The sequence below is a fragment of the Coregonus clupeaformis genome, chromosome 19, assembly GCF_020615455.1.
Source record: "Coregonus clupeaformis isolate EN_2021a chromosome 19, ASM2061545v1, whole genome shotgun sequence".
NCBI lineage: Eukaryota > Metazoa > Chordata > Actinopteri > Salmoniformes > Salmonidae > Coregonus > Coregonus clupeaformis.
This window is the reverse complement of record NC_059210.1, coordinates 20,157,319-20,180,275: the sequence shown is the minus strand read 5'-3', so window position 1 is coordinate 20,180,275 and position 22,957 is coordinate 20,157,319. Positions and strand designations below refer to the sequence as shown.

General features: G+C 43.4%; 1 protein-coding gene across 1 annotated transcript; it reads left to right on the top strand.

The window, feature by feature from the left end:
- The first annotated feature begins 810 nt into the window (after window positions 1-810).
- On the top strand, window positions 811-22,748 carry cat (catalase). The gene is made up of 11 exons (XM_041837642.2): window positions 811-970; window positions 9,736-9,907; window positions 14,100-14,210; window positions 15,193-15,323; window positions 15,588-15,692; window positions 16,007-16,132; window positions 16,324-16,515; window positions 17,463-17,885; window positions 19,065-19,172; window positions 21,050-21,127; window positions 21,563-22,748. Exons 1-11 carry the CDS (start codon window positions 905-907, stop codon window positions 21,623-21,625), a joined length of 1,575 nt encoding a protein of 524 aa, XP_041693576.1. The 5' UTR covers window positions 811-904; the 3' UTR covers window positions 21,626-22,748.
- Window positions 22,749-22,957: the final 209 nt, after the last annotated feature.

Genomic DNA, 22,957 nt, shown 5'->3' with positions numbered 1-22,957 from the left:
TTACCTCGACAACCATTACTGTTGACTTGGATGTAACTGATTATTTCACTTGGTTGCATTGTGAGGGGATGCAATGAAGACCTTTATTTGCTTTGTGTAACAGTTTGGCAATAATAATGTTTGTACAACAGAATGTGAATTAACAAGTGACCTCCCCTTGCATTGTATAAACAGGTCAGATCGCCCTTATTACCTGGCGAATGTGATTTTAATTCATTCATTGCTAAACTAACCATGCATTTAAGGCACAAAAATACAGTATTGTCACTCAATAACCTCAACAAAAATTCTAACAAGAAGCTTGTTAAATGCTGCATCTGGGCAACCACTCCTTGCCACTCCTTTGCATTCCACAATCAACAATGTGATACAATATTTCCTACTGTGCCAAATTCATTATTGAAGCAATATTTTCATTTAGCCTACAGTGAGCATTTGCATTTTGTGATCAATGCCATGCATGTACTTGTTTAGCACTTGTTATGAATGTGCCACCAAATATGTGTATTGTGTAAACATTGTTTGAAATATAAGAAATGCAACAAATGGCCTGGTTTAACGTCTTTGTTCAATGTTATCTATGATTTTGTTCTCTCCCTGCTTCTTTCCCTTTATCTCTCCCTTTGTTGCCCTTTGGTCCAAAAGTAGCTAGCTAGCTAGGTCATCCAGTCTAGCAGTCTACTAAACTAGCTAGGTCATTAGGCCAAACTAAAACGAGAGTTTCTATTGGAAAAATGATGTTAAGTCCCTCCCCGTTACGTTACATTTAAGAAACGTTTTGCAACAGAATCGGCGGAATGAATACTCCATTAGCCAAGGAGGAGGAGCCAAGCCGTACAAAGTACACAAACTCTTCTATTTAGCTTGCTAGCACGCATTTGTGGTTTAAAGTTCTGCCTTCAAGATGGCTGAGGATAGAGGGAAAGCAACCGATCAAATGAAGCTATGGAAAGCGGGCCGAAGCGCTCAGGTTTGTCCATTTCGATGCGTAATTTATATAGACGCGACGATAATGTTGCGCAGTTGAAACGAGGGGAGTTTGTTGTGAAATGGGTGAGAGGTCGTCCAGGGTCCCATTTGTGGCTCCAGGCTCGACCTTTACTATAATTTAAGAACCATGGCACTATGCAATCCCACAACATTTCTTACAAAGAACGCACATTTGTGTTTTAATTGTATTCATTTCTGGTCGTGGAGGGGGTTAGGAATTGTTAGCCGCCTGCTAGCCGATTGCTGCTGTTAGCTAGTTTGTTCGCTTAGCACATGCAGGTTGAGCTGTCTTGAATTCATGGTGTTGCCAACTCCTCAGCAAAGAAAGTAGCTATTGGCTGTCCTAAAAGTCGCTAAATGACGTCATCACCTAATATGCGTTATTGGCCATGTGCATGTAATTGTGATGGACACTGTAGGAGAGAGGAATAACGTCGTGGGAGAGGTAAAAAAACAATCTAAATATGTTTAGAACTACAAATTAACTTTCTTCTGTCAATTCTTTAAAAAAATAAAGTTGTACATTTACATCCCGCCCTGAATGTAAGGCAGGGCGGGATCAGCCAGAGGCTGCTTCCCGCATGCGCGATTCAATTGCAGTCTGGACTGGGAGGGGTGAACATCTCCTGCTCTGACTGCAGCTGGGAGGGACCGTTGCGTGAGGACTGGGCCGCCTGTGAGTGCTTTGGGACTGTGGTGGGGCCCACGGCAGCACCCACTGCTCGTTGAGAAGAGTAAGAACGATACATGCTTTCACGTCAGTCTCCAATAACACCAGAAAAAGTCGCTAGATTTGTCGCTAGTCAATCTTTTTTGAAAATTTGTCGCTAGAGGGATCTGAATACTCGCTAAATATAGCGACGAAGTCGTTAAGTTGGCAACACTGCTTTAAATTTTTAGAATTCTAGCCACAAGAATCCGATTAGACGTTCATTACATTCTCTCTAGTCGGAACGCGGCTATACCACGATCAGGACACCGCGGAGCCGGTGCGAGCAACTTCATTTAGTATGATATGTTACCTTTCGTACTGTATGTATTAATTTGTGGATGTCAATCACCCATTTCATATGACATGTTACGAATTCCAATTCGTATTTAATATATATGTATGTATGTTACTACTTCTTCGGTGAGGTTTAACGGCGGTTGGCATCCAATAAATGTTGCATTACCGCCGCCTACTAGACTGGAGTATAACGCCCTTATACTTTGCTTTAAAATAAAATAAAAAAACGAATACCCTACCATATAACACTACACTCACAAAAAATAAAAACCATACTCCACTATCTAAATCTATTTAGTCCTACATCGGGCCAACAGCCTGAAAGGATGGGACACCACCTAACACACCCTGTAACTCTTCTGATGTCAAGTCTCGCACACCCAAATACCTCTCTGCAGCTGCCACCGCAACCTCTATTTTCTGCGACTTACGTTCCATCCCTGCAGTACATTTGATAACCATTGCTATAAATGCCAAAAATCCAATCTTACTGAAACATATATCACTTGTTGGTTTATCCCTCTGTACCGGTACAGATCTACTACTCACACCACTTCTCTCAGGATCCCTCCCCCTTGACCCATCTTCCTCTACTTTATTCACTGCCTCAGCATATGACAACTTCTGCACTAATCTAACCCTGGAAACCTCAACCTGCCTCTCTCGCAGGGGCCATTTCTGATCCCCAGCCCCATGGGCACCCTTACAATTAACACATACCACTACTTTCCCCAATGCTACGCATTATTTTGTCTCATGCCCTTCTGCACACTTCTCACACCTAGGAACCTCCCTCTACACGCTGCTGCAACATGCCCATAAGCTTGACACCTGTAACAACGTAATGTATTCGCCACAAAAGCTTGTACAGGATAACTTCTATATCCTAACATCACTTTGTCGGACAAAGACTCAACATCAAAACTCAAAAGAACAGACTGTTTTTCCACTCACGCCACCCTATTCCCGCCATTTTTAACTGACTCAAGCTCACCCTCTTCCTTCCTCCCTCTCTTTTCTCCTTCCATTCCTCCTCTGTATTCCAAGTATAACTCTCCTTATGATAATACTGCACTTCTCCTGACATACATCTTGTTCTTGCCTTGTTAAGGGACGCCATTTAATCGGCTGTCACAATCTCCATACAATCATCACGAACCCCTCGGGATGTAGCGCTCAACAGCGCATCCCACTTGTAAATCAGCTGCTTCGTCTTGATGTTCTTCTTTATCAATAGCTACTGTGATTCTTTTCCATTTCAAACAAGCGCGCTCTCTTTCTCCCGGATTCCGACATGGCGCATGTACACCCCAGCTCTGCCTCTTTTATATGTTACAAATTTGCAAAATATATTATATGTTACTAATTTGCTAGTTGGCCAACGATAGTTAGGCTAGGGGTTAAGGTTACATTTAGGAGTTAGGTTAAAGGGTTAGTTAAGTAACATCTGTCTTGTGTAACCATACCAAATGTAACATCATACCAATTTGAGTGTCCCGGATTTACATTTACTATGTTACGTCTAGTCTGAGACCAGGCTGGCACGAGATGGCACAGAAAATGTACCTCAGTCAAGGGATGGGAGATCATACTGTAGTCCTAATTATCCCAACTGACAAATCAAAAAGATTGAAATGCTGCTAGTTTTTAATGTAATTGTATTTTTTGTCAGCATGCTAGGCTAGCTAATGCTGTAGCAGCCAATGCATTGGATTCCACAAAAAAGCGATGCCTAGCGTTGGGGTGAATAGCTACCGGAAGTGTTGCCTTAGCATTAGCTATCCTAGCGGGCAGTTTTATTAAACTAGCTGTATTTCAGTCTTTTCGATTTGTCATTTGGAATAATTAGGAGTACCCTCCCATATTAGGCTTTGCTGTTCTGACTAGAGAGAGAATGTAATGAACATCGTGTTGGATTCTTATGGCTAAGAAGAATTCGTAAAGTCATGGCAAGGCAAACTAAGGCATATAATTAGGAATATAGGATCTCTATGAGCTAGGGTTTACTCCCGTACATGACTGTGATAATGTTTTGAATCAATAGACCCAGTCGACCCTGCCCGCCTGTGGGGAAAACAACCTGGGTTTACCTAGGTTACCCCATTGGCTCACAGCAAAAACTTTACCTGTTTCAAATGATTATTTTATTTTTGTCTGGCTGTTTTAGTCAATTACAATTAAGAAAAGTACATGTCTAAAGATTACTTTTCAACATTACCTGCTCCCAAGCATTCTCACTACTTAGAAAAATGTAATATTGTAGGGCTTCCCTCATGCCCCTTTTCATGATGATGCTAGCGGCCACTTGTGAGTGCTAGCTACCGACCGGAACATTAAGCTAACCAAGATCAACATCACAAATGGACTACACAGCTACAAGTATTGAGTGGAGTTACAAATTGGCTGTACTAAACAAGTTTAATGTCTTACCTATGATGAAATGTTTTCCACACACATACAGTGGGGGAAAGAAGTATTTAGTCAGCCACCAATTGTACAAGTTCTCCCACTTAAAAAGATGAGAGAGGCCTGTAATTTTCATCATAGGTACACGTCAACTATGACAGACAAATTTAGATTTTTTTTCTCCAGAAAATCACATTGTAGGATTTTTTATGAATTTATTTGCAAATTATGGTGGAAAATAAGTATTTGGACACCTACAAACAAGCAAGATTCCTGGCTCTCACAGACCTGTAACTTATTATTTAACTCGTTACCTGTATTAATGGCACCTGTTTGAACTTGTTATCAGTATAAAAGACACCTGTCCACAACCTCAAACAGTCACACTCCAAACTCCACTATGGCCAAGACCAAAGAGCTGTCAAAGGACACCAGAAACAAAATTGTAGACCTGCACCAGGCTGGGAAGACTAAATCTGCAGTAGGTAAGCAGCTTGGTTTGAAGAAATCAACTGTGGGAGCAATTATTAGGAAATGGAAGACATACAAGACCACTGATAATCTCCCTCGATCTGGGGCTCCACGCAAGATCTCACCCCGTGGGGTCAAAATGATCACAAGAACGGTGAGCAAAAATCCCAGAACCACACGGGGGGGACCTAGTGAATGACCTGCAGAGAGCTGGGACCAAAGTAACAAAGCCTACCATCAGTAACACACTACGCCGCCAGGGACTCAAATCCTGCAGTGCCAGACGTGTCCCCCTGCTTAAGCCAGTACATGTCCAGGCCCGTCTGAAGTTTGCTAGAGTGCATTTGGATGATCCAGAAGAGGATTGGGAGAATGTCAGATGAAACCAAAATAGAACTTTTTGGTAAAAACTCAACTCGTCGTGTTTGGAGGACAAAGAATGCTGAGTTGCATCCAAAGAACACCATACCTACTGTGAAGCATCGGGGTGGAAACATCATGCTTTGGGGCTGTTTTTCTGCAAAGGGACCAGGACGACTGATCTGTGTAAAGGAAAGAATGAATGGGGCCATGTATCGTGAGATTTTGAGTGAAAACCTCCTTCCATCAGCAAGGGCATTGAAGATGAAACATGGCTGGGTCTTTCAGCATGACAATGATCCCAAACACACCGCCCGGGCAATGAAGGAGTGGCTTCGTAAGAAGCATTTCAAGGTCCTGGAGTGGCCTAGCCAGTCTCCAGATCTCAACCCCATAGAAAATCTTTGGAGGGAGTTGAAAGTCCGTGTTGCCCAGCGACAGCCCCAAAACATCACTGCTCTAGAGGAGATCTGCATGGAGGAATGGGCCAAAATACCAGCAACAGTGTGTGAAAATCTTGTGAAGACTTATAGAAAACGTTTGACCTGTGTCATTGTCAACAAAGGGAATATAACAAAGTATTGAGAAACTTTTGTTATTGACCAAATACTTATTTTCCACCATAATTTGCAAATAAATTCATTAAAAATCCTACAATGTGATTTTCTGGAGAAAAAAAATCTCATTTTTCTGTCATAGTTGACGTGTACCTATGATGCAAATTACAGGCCTCTCTCATCTTTTTAAGTGGGAGAACTTGCACAATTGGTGGCTGACAAAATACTTTTTTTCCCCACTGTAGCTACGTGTAGCCTACTTGGACCGCGTCCCCACATTTACCACTCTCCCACGCCGATCAGCCTGAAGCCACAGGGCTCTTGTCGCAGGCGCAATTTCCCTACGTGGAAGCATTGCAAACCATAGGAAAGGTTTTTTTGACCTGGCTACATGTACATTGAAACAACACAGCAGCTTTTCGGTATGTTTTATTTCTGTATAATAAAAAAATCAACAACGAAGTTGCCTCTTTTACAATGGGGGTCAATAGGAAAGAATGTTTGTTTTCCCCTATTTGTGGTCGAGGGGAATTCCTTATTTAAGTGTTAATGCCTGAGAAGCTGGTGTTTGGAGGATATATTGCCAATATATCCTCCAAACACCGGCTTCAAGGGCATTATCACTTTTATACAACGGGTTACCAACATATTCAAATAATGATTGACATATTTTGATTAATGTTATTTTGATTCATTTATTCATACTATTTCATCCTTCCACAAGATAGTCCCGACACAAATCTAGTGTTGCGACCCAAGCCGGCTGGTCGTTCGGTTGCTAGAGACACGACCCAGTCGTTCAGTCTTTTTGTTCTGTATCTATGGATTTCTGGTAGATCATCAAAATAAATAGCATCACATTTCTGGACTCAGCAGTTTTTACCTAATTAAGTAGAATACTATTGGAAATTAATCTTGAAAGTTCCATTTATATTCCTAAAGCATACAATGAAAATTATGCTGTCGCTGCTTCCCGTTGACAAGAACTTTTGATAAATAAGTGTCCAAATCAATAAATATGCAGAAACTGTTTTGATATATATTGAAAACATAAAATACATCAAATGTACTACCTACACATGTTAGGGGTGTGAATGTTTTAAATTAAATTGGGATGGTTAACGTTTAGAGAAAATCCCTAACTGAAAAACAATGTTTTTGTTTTCCCCCCACAAAATTTAAATTGCAGTGCTGTTATTACAAAACTACCACAAACATCATCTTCATAAAGGTAAAAATAAAATACCTAACGCAACAATGCTGTAACGTTTGTAGGAGGAGATATGCATCAAACAAATTATTTGGCAAGGATATAAAGTGTTCTGCACGTCATCGTCGTTAATATTTGGAAAAATTGCAGAGTGTGAGACAGGGAAGTGACAGCAGCGAAGTCCTGTATGGCAATACTTTGAGAAGATAAATGAGGTGGTGGTGAAATGCAAACTTTGCAAGGTGGAATTAAGATACACCGGGAATGCAGATGCAATGCTTAACCATCTGAAAGGGAAACAAGATCTCACTTCTTTACCAAATTCACTTCAAATTCTGCTGTTTATCCATGTTTCTAGAAACTTCCAATTTAAAGTGTTTGACACCCTGGGTTAACTCCTCCTGCTCAGCATCGTTCCGTTTCTCCAAACGTTAAGGTTTTGAATAGGGTTAAAACATCAAGTTTAGGCATTCATTCCAAATGGTTAAGGTTTGGAATAGGGTATACATTTTTTGGGGGGGGTTGCTTACCACTGGGATTGAACACGCAACCTTCAGATCCGGAGTCATTGGACCCCTGTCCTCAACGCCCTAGCAATACCCAAGCCTACTGGATGGTAATAGCGCTCACTGTTGCCACTAGTGGCCGGTTTTGAAGGCATTTCCCGATGTCCTCAGGATATTGACAGAGGTCCAATTTTGAAGTCAATCTTGCGCGAACTGCCTGGAAAGGGAGGCACCTTGAGACCCAAACCGAAAGAAGTGCGATAAGGGATGGAGTGAGAAAATCACTGCACTGATTACAGAAGGGTCGGTTACACCTCCAAAAAGCACAAGAAAGAGGATTTCAACACCCACCATCTCGGATTGTTCTGATCTAATTTCTGTTAGAAACCGATAAGATTAGCATTCCTGCAACATTATTTTTGTTGAAATATAATTTGATATCTGAGGAATTAAGCTAATTGATTGTATCCAAATTGGCCATTTTAATTTATAGGATTGTCTTTGTCTATGTATGTTTTTGATATTCAGCCATTGTCAATTGTGAAGGATGTCTGCTTCAATGCCCTGATGGCATATCTAGAACCAGACTACAAGATGCCATGTTGCAGAAACCGCGACGACCCGGATGGAGAAATTGTACAATGATAGCTCTGCAAGTACAAAGCGCGAGCTATCAAACACCCATACGTGGCGTTAACAGATTGTTGGACGTCTATGAACACGCTTTCATACATCACTGCAACGAGCCATGACATGGGTGTTCGTGTCCAACTTCTCATCAATGTACTGACCACTGAGCCACACAGCAGAGAACCAATATCAATTTGAAATCAATAAAGCAGGGGCTAACATTTGGGGTGTTTGCGCTGTTTAAACTAACACTATTCAAAGGCCACACTGAATCTGAGAATAAATTTTTATATCACTGGTTAGAAGAGAATTTGCTGAAGACTGTCGTCTAAATTCTAGAATGTCAGATGGAAGTTTTGGGAGGCTGCCGAAACGGGCAAGGAAACAAATCAGTTGCTTTCTTATTTAACTTCAGCAGTTTAAACCTGGAGGCTGGCGTGTGTTTCACGTCGACTGGACCATTCCATGATTAGTGAGGATTATTAGGGTAGATTTATAGACTACTATATAAACTACTGTTAAATCACTATTGTACACTTTTCTGACCTTCCAGTATTTGTTTGAACAATTGAATATGGGAACTTTTCAGGATTAATCAAACCACAATTCTTGATTCACCAATATATTTTGTGCGTAAAGGCTCTCCAAACCAGTTTTTACTATTCATAAATATTTTCCTAACCCTAAATAATATACAAGGTCAGAGTATTTTAAAGTCTATTGGTGCTCAAAAGGAGACGAATAGGCCAATGGCTTTCTTTCATTTATCCCTAATATTCTGAACAGTTCTCTCCACATATTTACTAAATCTGTCGTGAAAATTCTAATGGCTTTAGATACGTGTACTGAAAGCCCTATTTTATGAAAACTCCTTGAGAAATCTGTTGGCCAGCAAGTGGGAGGGTTTTCAGCGGTTGAATTAAATGTATTCCGGCCTCCCGAGTGGCGCAGCGGTATAAGGCACTGCATCGCAGTGTTGCGGTGTCACTACAGCCTGGGATTCGATCATTACCGGCCGTGACCGGGAGTCCCATTGGGCGGCGCACAATTGGCCCAGCGTCGTCCGGGTTAGGGGAGGGTTTGGCTGGGGGGGCTTTAATTGGCTCATCGCGCTCTAGCGACTCCTTGTGGCGGGCCGGATGCCTGCAGGCTGACTTCGCTCGTCAGTTGAATGGTGTTTCCTCCGACACATTGGTGCAGCTGACTTCCAGGTTAAGCGAGTGGGTGTTAAGAACCGCAATTAGGCGGGTCATGTTTCGGAGGACGCATGACTCGACCTTCACCGCTCATTGGGGAGTTGCAGCGATGAGACAAGTTCATAATCATGAAATTGGGGAGGAAAAGGGGGTTAAAAAATAAAACATGTATTCCGAGTGCGCAAGGGAACCACACCTGCAAAGCCCGTTACGCACCTGCATAAGGTAAGTTTGAATACAAACTATTGAGAAGTGCTTAGATAAGGCATGCGTAGGAAAGTCGTACATTTCCTAAGTCTGAATCGGGCCCATATTGAATTGTAACAATTGCATGAATTAAGCAGATGATCATTCAATGTCTTCATTATGTATAATGTCTATTTCATTGCTTTCCCTTCAGAGGCCAGACACCCTGACCACGGGGGCTGGTCACCCGGTAGGGGACAAGCTGAATATAATGACAGCAGGTCCCCAGGGGCCCCTCCTGGTGCAGGACACCCCGTTCATTGACGAGATGGCACACTTCGACCGTGAGCGCATCCCAGAGAGGGTGGTGCACGCCAAGGGAGGCGGTGGGTGTCCAGCACTACCAATGAATTTAACAGACTGGCACTGATTGGCATTAATGCAATATATACTGAACAGAAATATAATCGCAACATGCAGCAATTTCAAATATTTTACTTAGTTACAGTTCATATAAGGAAATAAGTCACATGACAGGGAATACAGATATGCATCTGTTGGTCACAGATACATTACATGACCAAAAGTGTTCGTTGTCCGTAGCTTATGCCTGCTCATACCGTAACCCCACCTCCACCATGGGGCACTCTGTTCACAACGTTCACATCAGCAAACCGTTCGCCAACACAACGCCACCCACGTGGTCTGCGGTTGTGAGGCCGGTTGGATGTACTGCCAAATTCTCAAAAATTACGTTGGAGGTGGATTATGGTAGAGAAATGAACATGCAACAGCTCTGGTGGACATTCTTGCAGTCAGCATGACAAAACTGCACATTTTAGTGGCTTTTTATTGTCCCCAGCACAAGGTACAACTGTGTAATGATCATGCTGTTTAATCAGCTTCTTGATATGCCACATGTGTCAGGTGGATGGATTATCTTGGCAAAGGAGAAATGCTCACTAACAAGGATGTAAACAAATTTCTGGCAAATTTAGAGAAATACGCTTTTTGTGCGTATGGCACAATTTTGGGATCTTTTATTTCAGCTCATGAAACATGGGACCAAGACATTAGATGTTGCGTTTTATATTTTTGTTCAGTGTATTTCTCAGTAATTGTTTAAAGACGGGCAAAAATGACAGAGCTGGAAAGACCGTCAGATGCCACTAGATTTCTTAAGAGTGGAGCTTCACGTAATGGTAGGGGAACCACTGCCCTTGCCTAGACATCTAGCTATCAATTGTGGGCCTAATTTTGGGTCAACACCAAAAAGCCAACTGTAAGCGGCTCTCCAGTCTAACATTATAAAGACCATGATCATGTGACGATCTGTTGGCCCACTCTACAGAAGGGGTAAAGTGCACCACATGAATGGCTTTCTTAGCAGGTGTTTACTCACTAATCTTCCAAGGAATGTGTACACGACATGGTGAAGGCAGCATATTTGTTTGTGAAGTTGAATATAACCTCAGCTCATTTTGTCTAATGACAAGTTCAGTGGTTCTCTTTCATATATTCGTTTTGATGTATCACTATGGGGATTCGCCAAGGTCACCAACTCTCGGAAGAACCTGTCAAAAGCGTCTGTTAGAAACAGGTAGGTAGTGGCGAATGAGGTGAGCCCCTCACTTCCTTTTAAGGAGCTACTCTCCCGCCCTGTGGTGATTCTTGCTTGTGAAGAGCATTACTCTCTAGCTCTCCTCTGCATGATTGATCCTTGTTTTCCTACTTAACTGCTTACAAGCGAACCATGAAGGCAATCACTGCCGACCGTAGATCTTCAGACCCTTTCGAGAGGTTTAGTACTGACCGAATGGTTTTTGCTTTGTGTAGAAATTCATTTTCTACTTTTCAGTCTCCGTTGGTTGCTAGCTTCACGGCTAGCTATTGAGACTGTTAGCCCACGCTGCAAGTCTAACTTGGCTAGCTCACTGAGATGCAAGCTAACCTCACTAGCATACCTTACCTACCTACAACACGGTAGAATTTCTAGCTCCCTTCTCTCGTCTAGCTTAACGTTCATCCTTCTCAGCCTCACGGCTCCTTCTGTCATGGGAGCACACTACCTGCAGGCTAACTCTGCTGCTAGCTAATGCCCCACTAGCCTAATGGTTATTGCATTCTACTGTGCTCATTATTGCTTACTATTAGCCGCAAGGCTTCCAACTAGCTAGCTTCTAACTGTTTACACATGCTACCGTTTGCTAGCCACCAGCCGCAAGGCTTCTAACTTGCTAGCCTACGCAGTCTACTCGTTGTTCTTACAACAGGCGTTTGCTTTTTCCTCCAAGCAAGCCTTGTTCCTCAAAATGGCCTCTCGTATCCCAGGACGAGCCTAGCACTCGAACCCCCACGTTCTTGCACTTGCGATTCCATGATTGCAGGGAAGGATGCCCACCCTCTATGCATCAATTGCCTGGGAAAGGAACATGCCCAAGAGGCGCTCGATGACCCAGAGTCCTGTGAGCACACCCAAGAGGCACTCTGAGGAGGTTTAAACGAGCGTCTATCTTGATAGCCCCTTTCGCCTCCAAGCCGACAGCGAAAGCTGAGGCTCAGCACCCCGCAACCTAGCCCAGTTGGGGCGTGGTCATGGATAGCCTCGACTCCTTCCCCTCACTATCTTACGATATAGTGTCAGGGGAGGCAAGCCTAGGGATGACGATGGGATTAATCTCACAGATATCCTCGATGGCTCAGGAGCTGGGTGGTGATGACCCTTTTTCTCCCGCCTTCTCAGAACCGCGGGTCTGACGGCCACGAGAGCAGAAAAGCCACCCCTACTCCATAGGAGTTTGGGCTCCTCCGTGTCTGCAAGCGGCCCATTAAGAGACCTATACGACGAGAAGAGACTCCTGTCTCATACAGCCCCGGTAAAGCAACTCACCGCGGTAACCACATGCCTCAGGGAAGCTAAGAGCTCGTGGGACAAACCCCTCACCAGCAAGATTCTTGCAAGGGGCACCCCAAGCCTGGACATGCACAATATGGAGGAATTTAGGTTTGGTAACCCTCCCACGGTGGAGCCGTCACTGGCTTAGCACCTCAGCCCCTCGCGCCGTGTTACTAACGACACTAGCACCTCACTCGCTAGAAAGACGGTGCGCTTTACTGCCTCCATTTTGGCTCTGCCCAAGCAATCGGCTCTCAATGTGACCTTTTTATTGTTTGCTTATCATGCTGAGCTAATGGAGGAGGTGGGGAAACAACTGGACTCAGACACCCTAGATCCAGATGCTTGGGAGGAGCTCTGTATGGTTACAGACTTAAACCTCTGTGCCTCCCGTAGTGCCATTTTTAAGGCTGTGGTTGTACCATGTGCCTATCGCTGGTGGGAGAAAGGGCTGAGTGAGGACGGCGCACTTGCCAGGCGTCAGAACCTCAGAAAATCATTTTTTACTGAGATTGGTTCACACAGCCGAGCCACTGCCTACTCTGCCTCCCCATCAGTTGGGAGCAAGAGGCTGGGGATATATCTTCGCTCTTGACAACCCTCCTCCATGGAGCAGGGCCAAGACATACCAGTTACATAGCTGTTCTACTTCCCAGTAGTAGGAATACTGCGTTGAGAAAAAATAAATAAAAGACAGGCCCGCAATTCTTGGAAGAGTGCCAGTCTCTAAGCCTTTAGCTAGTCCTGGGACATGTCTATAGTGCTTAATATACTTTCATAGCAGTGTGAAGCTGTAATATTATTTGGCTTTGCTACAGCCCTTGGCACCCCTAAGCGAGTGTGTAGACTGTGCTCTACCAGCCACTGTTCGCACTCGCAGTGTGCCCAGGGGTTCTTCAGGTTAATGTACCTCATCCTTTGGCCTAGGTCGACATTTTCTTATTGTCGCACCTTGGAGCCTAAGGCTTTTCACCTGTCGTCTTCCTCGGTCGTATGTGCGTTGGACATCTACTTGGATTGAACGAGAGCTCAGGCAAGGGTGTTATGCTCGTCGCTCATTGTGCAACATTATATATTTTTGTAATGGCAAGATTGACAGCCTTCGGAGGGGCCTGAAAGGGCCCTCTCCTACAGAGGAGTTTACCTCTTGGGCACAGTTTTTGGGACATATCTCATTAAGCACCAAATTCCCCTGCTGGCAAGGGCGCGAGGAAGAGAAGCATGCTTGAGAATGACCAGAGGGCGGGAGAGTGCCTTCTTATAAGGAAGTGAGGGGCTCACCTCATTTGCCACTCTGTCTGTCTCCAACCGATGCTTTTGATACAATAGGTCCTTCCGAGAGTTGGTGATCCAGGCGAATCTCCATAGTGATACATCGTACTCATATTTTCTGAGAACCGGGGTTACGCAAGTAACCTTAAGTTTTGCACTGCCTACAATGACAAAGATACATTGGTTTTAAATTAGGAGTGATAATCAACGTTAGCCTAACTAGCTGTGCCTTCTCTAGTCTCGGAAACCGACCCTAAGCAACAGCAGAGACGTATCTGGTTTCAATGACTGACTGACTCTTTTGGCAACTTCGATAAGGGAACAAAAATGTCTATCTCTAACTAGCTAGCCTAACTAGCTAACATAAAATACAAACGGTAACTGACCATGTACTGCCTCTTCCTCCACAGGAGCGTTCGGGTACTTTGAGGTGACACATGACATCTCTCGCTACTGCAAGGCCAAGGTGTTTGAGCATGTGGGAAAGACCACACCCATCGCCATCCGCTTCTCCACCGTGGGTAAGACGCACCACTGCATAGCTAGATAGCTTCTCCACTTTCGTGCTGGTTACATTAGCCTACATTACATTTACTTAATTTTTTATCCCATACTTTCCTGGTATTTACTCAATACTTACATGGTAAAATTGTATTTTGAGGTTGCTCCCACCGGCTTTTCCATAAAACTGCTACAAACACATTTACACAGTTATTTGTTTCCTCAAGAACATGTGTAAAGAAGCACTGTATCATGTAATTATACGTATTTGCTACCAATATTAGTTTGTTTGCGATAACTAGAGGCAATGACTACAAATATGATTGTCTGCAAAAGCAATATTTGCTTATCAGAAGAATCCTTGACAGAGTTCATATTCACTTCTGACATTTGACCAACTTAACACTCTTTTATAACAGCTCTCGTAACACTCTCATAACTGATGCCTGGACAGTTGTCCCCTGCCAGAGCAATACAAACAAAGGTTGTGTAAGAGCCCCATGAGAAAATGATGCCGTCTACATGATTGACGCTGTCAAGTGAAGAGCAGTCCTTAGTGTAGTAACCTTGATGCACAAGTGTCCATCACTAACCCTGACCCAAAGCCTCAGTGGGAAAACTGCTGTTACAGGGATAAAACTAGCTGGGAATCCAAAGAAAATACAAAAACTCAGAGTAAACTATCTGGATTAATACTTTGATATAGTTAGCCTGCATGTCCTAGAAATGTATAGGACCCCCTGAACCCACCTAAAGTTCCCTGGAATCTATTTTCTATTGAATTGGCTTGACCTAGGTCTCTATTAGCTTTTTCAGGATTGTTTGGCATTTCTTGAGAGTTTGAAATGATACAAAACAAAGGGTACATTTAAATTACTCAGCAATTACAACATCCAAATAGATCATTGAATAAATACCATAAAATAGTCATAATACACTTTTTTTTCATCTGTAAATGTCTTGTTTAAACTGTGAGTTTCTTATCGTCATATTTTCATGTAGCTGGGGAATCGGGCTCAGCCGACACAGTGAGAGACCCACGTGGCTTTGCAGTCAAGTTCTACACTGACGAGGGCAACTGGGACCTTACTGGCAACAACACCCCCATATTCTTTATCAGGGACGCCATGCTGGTGAGTCCAGACAGGTGTGAGTCAAGATTGAGCCTGTGTGCGCCTGGCCAAGGTTCAGGGTGTAGTGTGTGTGTGTGTGGCCGTGGCCAAGGTTCAGGGTGTAGTGTCTGGCTGCACGTGTGCACGCTCCTGGCCAAGATTCAGGATATAGTGCGAGACCAAGGTTCAAGATATTTTGTGGATATTATGTGTTCTACATTAGTTCATCTCCCCGTATGATATGTACCATTACCGCATCTCTCTGATATCCCTTTGTCTGTGCAGTTCCCATCCTTCATCCACTCTCAGAAGCGCAACCCCCAGACTCACCTAAAGGACCCAGACATGGTGTGGGACTTCTGGAGCTTGCGGCCTGAGTGTATGCATCAGGTGCTGTAGCTGCTCCTCTCTACCCGCAACCAAACCTTTACACACACGCACACGATAGATGGATGGATGGATTTCTGACATTGTATTTTCTGATTTCACCCCACACTAAGCCAAGTTTTAGTAAGAACATGCCATTATCAACTTTTTAGCTATGCCAAATATAGTTTTGCATCCTTTTTCTGATCAGATTATTATTATATCATGCTTATATACTTATGTTTTTCTAGATATTATCTACTTACAATACCTCAATTGCTAATCACTGAATATGTGCCTTTGTTCATGATCTTCTATTTGTTCTCGTCTCTGTGAAGGTGTCCTTCCTGTTCAGTGACCGTGGTCTGCCCGACGGCTTCCGCCACATGAACGGCTACGGCTCCCACACCTTCAAGCTGGTCAACGCCAAGGGTCAGCCCGTCTACTGCAAGTTCCACTACAAGGTCAAAGCACAAGTCAAAATAATGTAGTGAACACAATAGTACAGGACTAGTGAAATGCACTACACTTAAATGGATATAGGAGTCGACTATACTTAATTAACTGAAGAGGGTAATGGTGGGAACAGAAGGAAACGTATTTGGAAAAATTGGGACAGGGTCCATAGTAACCCATAGCAACCTTCCCATCTCAGACCGACCAGGGCATCAAGAACATGAAACCTGAGGATGCCGAGCACCTGGCTTCCACCGACCCGGACTACGCCATCCGAGACCTTTACACCGCCATCGCCAACGGCAACTTCCCCTCCTGGTCCTTTTACATCCAGGTCATGACCTTTGAGCAGGCAGAGAAGTTCCAGTGGAACCCCTTTGACCTGACCAAGGTACCATAGAGATGCAATAGGCAGAAATCGCTCCGCCATTTGCCTAATTTAAGTTTGTGACAAAACAAGAAGTCATTGTGTAGAGAATCATTGTACCATCTAAACCGCTGTGATATATATTTTCCGTAACCAAAAATTTTGTATTTTCAGCTGTTTGAAGCTGGTGTACTAAACCGAAAGTAGAATACGAAAAAACTAAACTTAAGAACGGGCAGCATAGAAGTAGCGCACATAGAACAGATCTACCACTTCTTAGACTTGCTTTCAATGAGAATGACCGGTTTTAGAACTCAATTTCAATGTGAATTTGGTCAGGCCGCCCAAAAAGTAACATTTTGCAGCTTTTAATACTCATAATCTTCTATTCAATTATGTGGGAACCACTCCCTAACATTTGATCAATATGTTCCCGTGGTTTTGAAAGAAGAATGTGACAGAAATACTTGATGTCTTTGTACTAGGGCGGCAGGTAGCTTAGTGGGTAAGAGCCGACCAGGTGAAAAATCTGTCGATGTGCCCTTAAGCAAGGCACTTAACCCTAATTGCTCCTGTAAGTCGCTTTGGATAAGAGCGTCTGCTAAATGACTAAAAATTTACAAATGTACTATGTTATTAGCCATTTAAACCTCGAGTCAAAAACACATTCTCAGAATATCGACATTTGCAGTACTCTGGCTTTTCCCCTAGAGGGGGAACTTCCTCCACATAACCACTGAAAGATCTGACAGTGGTCTGAGATCTGTTATGGTGTCATAGCATCTGTGAGCAGTAGTATGATTGGCAACTGATTCTCAATAGCTGTTATTTAGTCAGGATAATTATTAGGTGAAAATAATACATTATAGGGGGTCATGCAAGCCTACATTTTCATAGAATTGTCTTGCACATCTATGCACCTTGGTTGGCATGCGAGGTAGCTACACTGTTCTCTCTTTCTTACTACTCAGGTGTGGTCTCACAAGGAGTACCCCCTCATTCCTGTGGGGAGGTTGGTGCTCAACAGAAACCCTGTCAACTACTTTGCTGAGATCGAGCAGCTAGCTTTCGACCCCAGCAACATGCCCCCTGGCATCGAGCCCAGCCCTGACAAGATGCTGCAGGGGCGTCTGTTCTCCTACCCAGACACACACCGGCACCGGCTGGGCGCCAACTACCTGCAGCTGCCCGTCAACTGCCCCTTCAGGACCCGTGTGGCCAACTACCAGCGAGATGGGCCTATGTGCATGTTCGACAACCAGGCTGGCACTCCCAACTACTTCCCCAACAGCTTCAGTGCTCCAGAGACCCAGCCCCAGCACGTGGAGACCAAGTTTGAGGTGTCCCCAGACGTGGGCCGCTACAACAGTGCTGACGATGATAACGTCACACAGGTAGAGAACACATATGTTGGGAATATTGGTCAAGTTATTACTAAACAAGTTATTAATATATTTTATGAATGGGGGCACCAGTCCATTATTAGACAAACATGGTATTTTAAGAATACTTGAATTAATATATTTTATGAATGTGGGCACCAGTCCATTATTAGACAAACATGGTATGTTAAGAATACCTGACTTATGAATTATCTTAGCAATAACACTATAAGACAGAACTGAGAATACTAGTAACAATTGATTTACCTGAAGGTACAGTATATCTGATGAGCTTAATATCAGATTTGTGAAATTGTACAGTTTTCTAGAGCTTGTTTTGTGTCAGAAAACCCCCCAAACAAGTAAAATGTAATAATAAAAAATTGTAAACATCTATAAATTAATCAATGGTTACAGGGTAAATTATAATGTTAGGTAATCGATACAGGAGAATGATGAATTCAATCATTTGTTCATCAGCAAATTGCTAGAGAATTATATTCTAATTTTGGATAGAGCAACGTTTGCACAATCAAGCTTGTACTTAACAGATAACACGGGCGCATACTGCTAAAGAGTATTAACTATGAGTTGTGAAGTGAGCAATTTAAAAGGCAAGTAGTGGTTCAGTTCTAACATGCAGTTACTGAACGTCAACCTAAAGAGTTACACATTACACTTAATACCAATGCAAGGGAGCGAATTAGCTGTATAGTTACTCTCAAAAGGGGAGACTCAGAGATGTGCACTGACGCCGCGTGGTGCAAGGCAGAACGAGGAATGCTAGCTTCCGCCGTGGAGGACAGATCTTGGCGGGATCAAGCCGGTGATCTGGAATCGGTAGCTCGGCTTCAAGGGAAAAAGACAACTTGCAAGAGGAACACACAACATACTTTCCCCCAACATTTTCATGTCTTCCCTGTCCGGTAAAGGGGGTTGTGCTGATGTGACATGAGGGTAATTTACTACACACAGATAGCTGTGTGCACTGCACTGGCAGGGCCAATAATGATGATACACCCTGTAAAGAAATCTTTGTTATTATACATGATAAATGCCTATTAACTATAATGCTTACACATGTTTATAAATGATTACAAATAATGAAATACGTCTTTTATTGATAGTTTATAAATAGTTTATTAATGCTTATTCATGTGTGTGCCCTGACCGTGTGTATATGTATTGCAGGTGCGTACCTTCTTCACTAAGGTGCTGAACGAGGAGGAGCGCCAGAGGCTCTGTCAGAACATGGCTGGTGCCCTGAAGGGAGCCCAAGTCTTTATCCAGAAACGCTGGGTGAGTTGTCCTCATCATCGTCATCACCATCATTAAGATTGTCTAAGTCCAACACTTTCATCATCTTTAGGATCAGCAATTATGTTATATATGTGTGTGTTTTCTTTAATCACCATCATCATTACTATTCAAATTAACCTCCTCCACCACACTGTCATCATGGCTGTTATATACACTGCTCAAAAAAATAAAGGGAACACTTAATCAACACAATGTAACTCCAAGTCAATCACACTTCTGTGAAATCAAACTGTTCACTTAGGAAGCAACACTGATTGACAATACATTTCACATGCTGTTGTGCAAATGGAATAGACAACAGGTGGAAATTATAGGCAATTAGCAAGACACCCCCAATAAAGGACTGGTTTTGCAGGTGGTGACCACAGACCACTTCTCAGTTCCTATGCTTCCTGGCTGATGTTTTGGTCACTTTTGAATGCTGGCGGTGCTTTCACTCTAGTGGTAGCATGAGACGGAGTCTACAACCCACACAAGTGGCTCAGGTAGTGCAGCTCATCCAGGATGGCACATCAATGCGAGCTGTGGCAAGAAGGTTTGCTGTGTCTGTCAGCGTAGTGTCCAGAGCATGGGCACTACCAGGAGACAGGCCAGTACATCAGGAGACGTGGAGGAGGCCGTAGGAGGGCAACAACCCAGCAGCAGGACTGCTACCTCCGCCTTTGTGCAAGGAGGAGCAGGAGGAGCACTGCCAGAGCCCTGCAAAATGACCTCCAGCAGGCCACAAATGTGCATGTGTCTGCTCAAACGGTCAAAAACAGACTCCATGAGGGTGGTATGAGGGCCCGACGTCCACAGGTGGGGGTTGTGCTTACAGCCCAACACCGTGCAGAACATTTGGCATTTGCCAGAGAACACCAAGATTGGCAAATTCGCCACTGGTGCCCTGTGCTCTTCAGATGAAAGCAGGTTCACACTGAGCACATGTGACAGACGTGACAGAGTCTGGAGACGCTGTGGAGAACGTTCTGCTGCCTGCAACATCCTCCAGCATGACCGGTTTGGCGGTGGGTCAGTCATGGTGTGGGGTGGCATTTCTTTGGGGGGACGCACAGCCCTCCTTGTGCTCGCCAGAGGTAGCCTGACTGCCATTAGGTACCGAGATGAGATCCTCAGACCCCTTGTGAGACCATATGCTGGTGCGGTTGGCCCTGGGTTCCTCCTAATGCAAGACAATACTAGACCTCATGTGGCTGGAGTGTGTCAGCAGTTCCTGCAAGAGGAAGGCATTGATGCTATGGACTGGCCTGCCCGTTCCCCAGACCTGAATCCAATTTTGCACATCTGGGACATCATGTCTCGCTCCATCCACCAACACCACGTTGCACCACAGACTGTCCAGGAGTTGGCGGATGCTTTAGTCCAGGTCTGGGAGGAGATCCCTCAGGAGACCATCCGCCACCTCATCAGGAGCATGCCCAGGCGTTGTAGGGAGGTCATACAGGCACGTGGAGGCCACACACACTACTGAGCCTCATTTTGACTTGTTTTAAGGACATTACATCAAAGTTGGATCAGCCTGTAGTGTGGTTTTCCACTTTAATTTTGAGGGTGACTCCAAATCCAGACCTCCATGGGTTGATAAATTTGATTTTCCATTGATAATTTTTGTGTGATTTTGTTGTCAGCACATTCAACTATGTAAAGAAAAAAGTATTTAATAAGATTATTTCATTCATTCAGATCTAGGATGTGTTATTTTAGTGTTCCCTTAATTTTTTTGAGCAGTGTAGTTGGCATCATCTTCCTCACTACCACAAAGGGCATCTTTGCAATGTAATGTTTAACAATGTATTATGCCATCACTAACAACACTGTTCTGACCCTCTCTCTCTGCTCTCACTCTGTTTTTCCAGGTTCAGAACTTGATGGCTGTGCATGCAGACTATGGAAACAGGGTCCAGTCCCTACTCAACAATGCTGAGCCCAAGAAGGTAAGTTCATTTATTGCTGTCAACAGACACTAAAGCTTATGTAAACAACGCAACAGTAAACATGTCGTCCCCCATGAATGATGCAGTATAGTCAAAATAGGAAAAGCACTCGCACATCTGAGTCAGCTTATTGCAGGTGAGTAGGAATAATTAATGAAATATTTGGAGAAAAAAATAAAGATCAAAGTATAGTTGCATCATTTACATGAGCGGTTTTAGGTATATTGTAGATCCTTAATAAAAATCTAAAGTTGCATTAACTAAATAGTTTCATACACATTTTATGTAGGTAGAACTTTTTGTTTGTACTTATTCCTTTCTGTTTAGTATATATGTGACTGTTTCTCTCAGGACCCCTCGTAAACAAGATTGTGTTTGACATAGCCTCAAATCTCCTTCTCTCCCTTTGTCTCCTCCCCTCCCCCTCTCTCACAGGACACTGTGAGAGTGTACACCCGTGGAGGTGCAGCTGCCATCACTGCCTCCTCCAAGATGTGATGCCTAAGCTTGCACCTGGGGCCAGTTCCATCTGTTGCACTTATCACCCCGCTATACAAGATCCTACTACTAACCGTCCGTGAATGTGATCGCTAATGAAATGGGAAACTTTAATTATTTAATATTATATTCCTCAGGCTACTTACTGCACAGATGACTAGAGACAACATTGTTCTAACATGTAGTTTCCTGTCCATTTAGCCAAAGTTCACACAGAAATGTATGCACTCAGACTGCAGCCCTATGGGAGAAGATCGGTCCCCAAACTACATCCGTCAAATATACAGGTCTGCTGTCTGAAATGTTCATTCTGTTGTCAGTATAGTGATCCATCTCTTCCCAATGATGTATCGTTTGTGTGCCCATGCCTCATCTATGCCCTGATAGTTAGCTTTATAAACAGAGGTATGAGTTAGCCTATATGCACAAAATGACATTTATCCTAGTTAAACAAACCACCACCAATGTTTTCGAATAGGCTTCATAATTATTTTACAGTATTTAGCAGTTTAAACTTCTGAGTTCTCTTCAAAAATGTTCCTGTGTTTAGTCCTACACCAGATTCCTTGTTTATATTAGAAATAGTTGCCGGCCATCGATCGGTGTGAGTAACTGTGATGGTTCAGTCATGAAATAATGTTTTTAAGTCATCATCCTCGCAGCCAAACCAACACAGCAGTGCCTTTTGGGTTCGAAACGAATCCCTAGTCACCATGCCATGATGAGGGGTTTGCCATGACCTTTAATCATAATGTCATGTACAAAATGTTTTCTGTATATTAGTGTTGTTTTGTGTAGATACTCTGAACCACAATGAATCACTGAAGAGTTGTAGTTGGGTTGAATTAGGGCTGGGGAAACAAGAACCACTACTGTTTACTGTGGAGGAAACTTTGTCCTTATCCTTTCTCATAAACCTCCCTACTCAATTTCTATGTTCCAGCTGAGCCAATGACTGTTAGTGTTTCTGTGCTAGGTAGCATTCCCGCTCATATCGCCTGTCTGAAGAGAAGTGATTTGTTATATTAATATGCAATTGTGGACTTTGAACCACAAAATTAGATGCATTATTGAGTGCTTGATCTTTTTTAAATTTATGCTAATAAATCCAAAGGCAATGCTATATGTGTGGTTTTAGTGTGTCTGGTTTAAAGTAGGCCTATCTTAACTCCAGGGTATGCACGCTTTAGTTCTAACCCAGGACTCCAGCTGATTCTACTCATCATTTGTTGGTAGAGGAGTGTTGCTACTGGGCTGGAACAAAAGCCTGCACACCCTGTGGGTCTCCAGGACCAGGGTTGAATAACCCTAGTGCTTTGTAAATACATAATA

Excerpts from the sequence above, each read along its gene's own strand:
- cat (XM_041837642.2), top strand. The coding sequence starts at position 905 with ATGGCTGAGGATAGAGGGAAAGCAACCGATCAAATGAAGCTATGGAAA. Across the intron at positions 14,211-15,192 it reads CATCCGCTTCTCCACCGTGG|CTGGGGAATCGGGCTCAGCC; the intron begins GTAAGACGCACC and ends ATTTTCATGTAG. Across the intron at positions 15,324-15,587 it reads TTATCAGGGACGCCATGCTG|TTCCCATCCTTCATCCACTC; the intron begins GTGAGTCCAGAC and ends TTGTCTGTGCAG.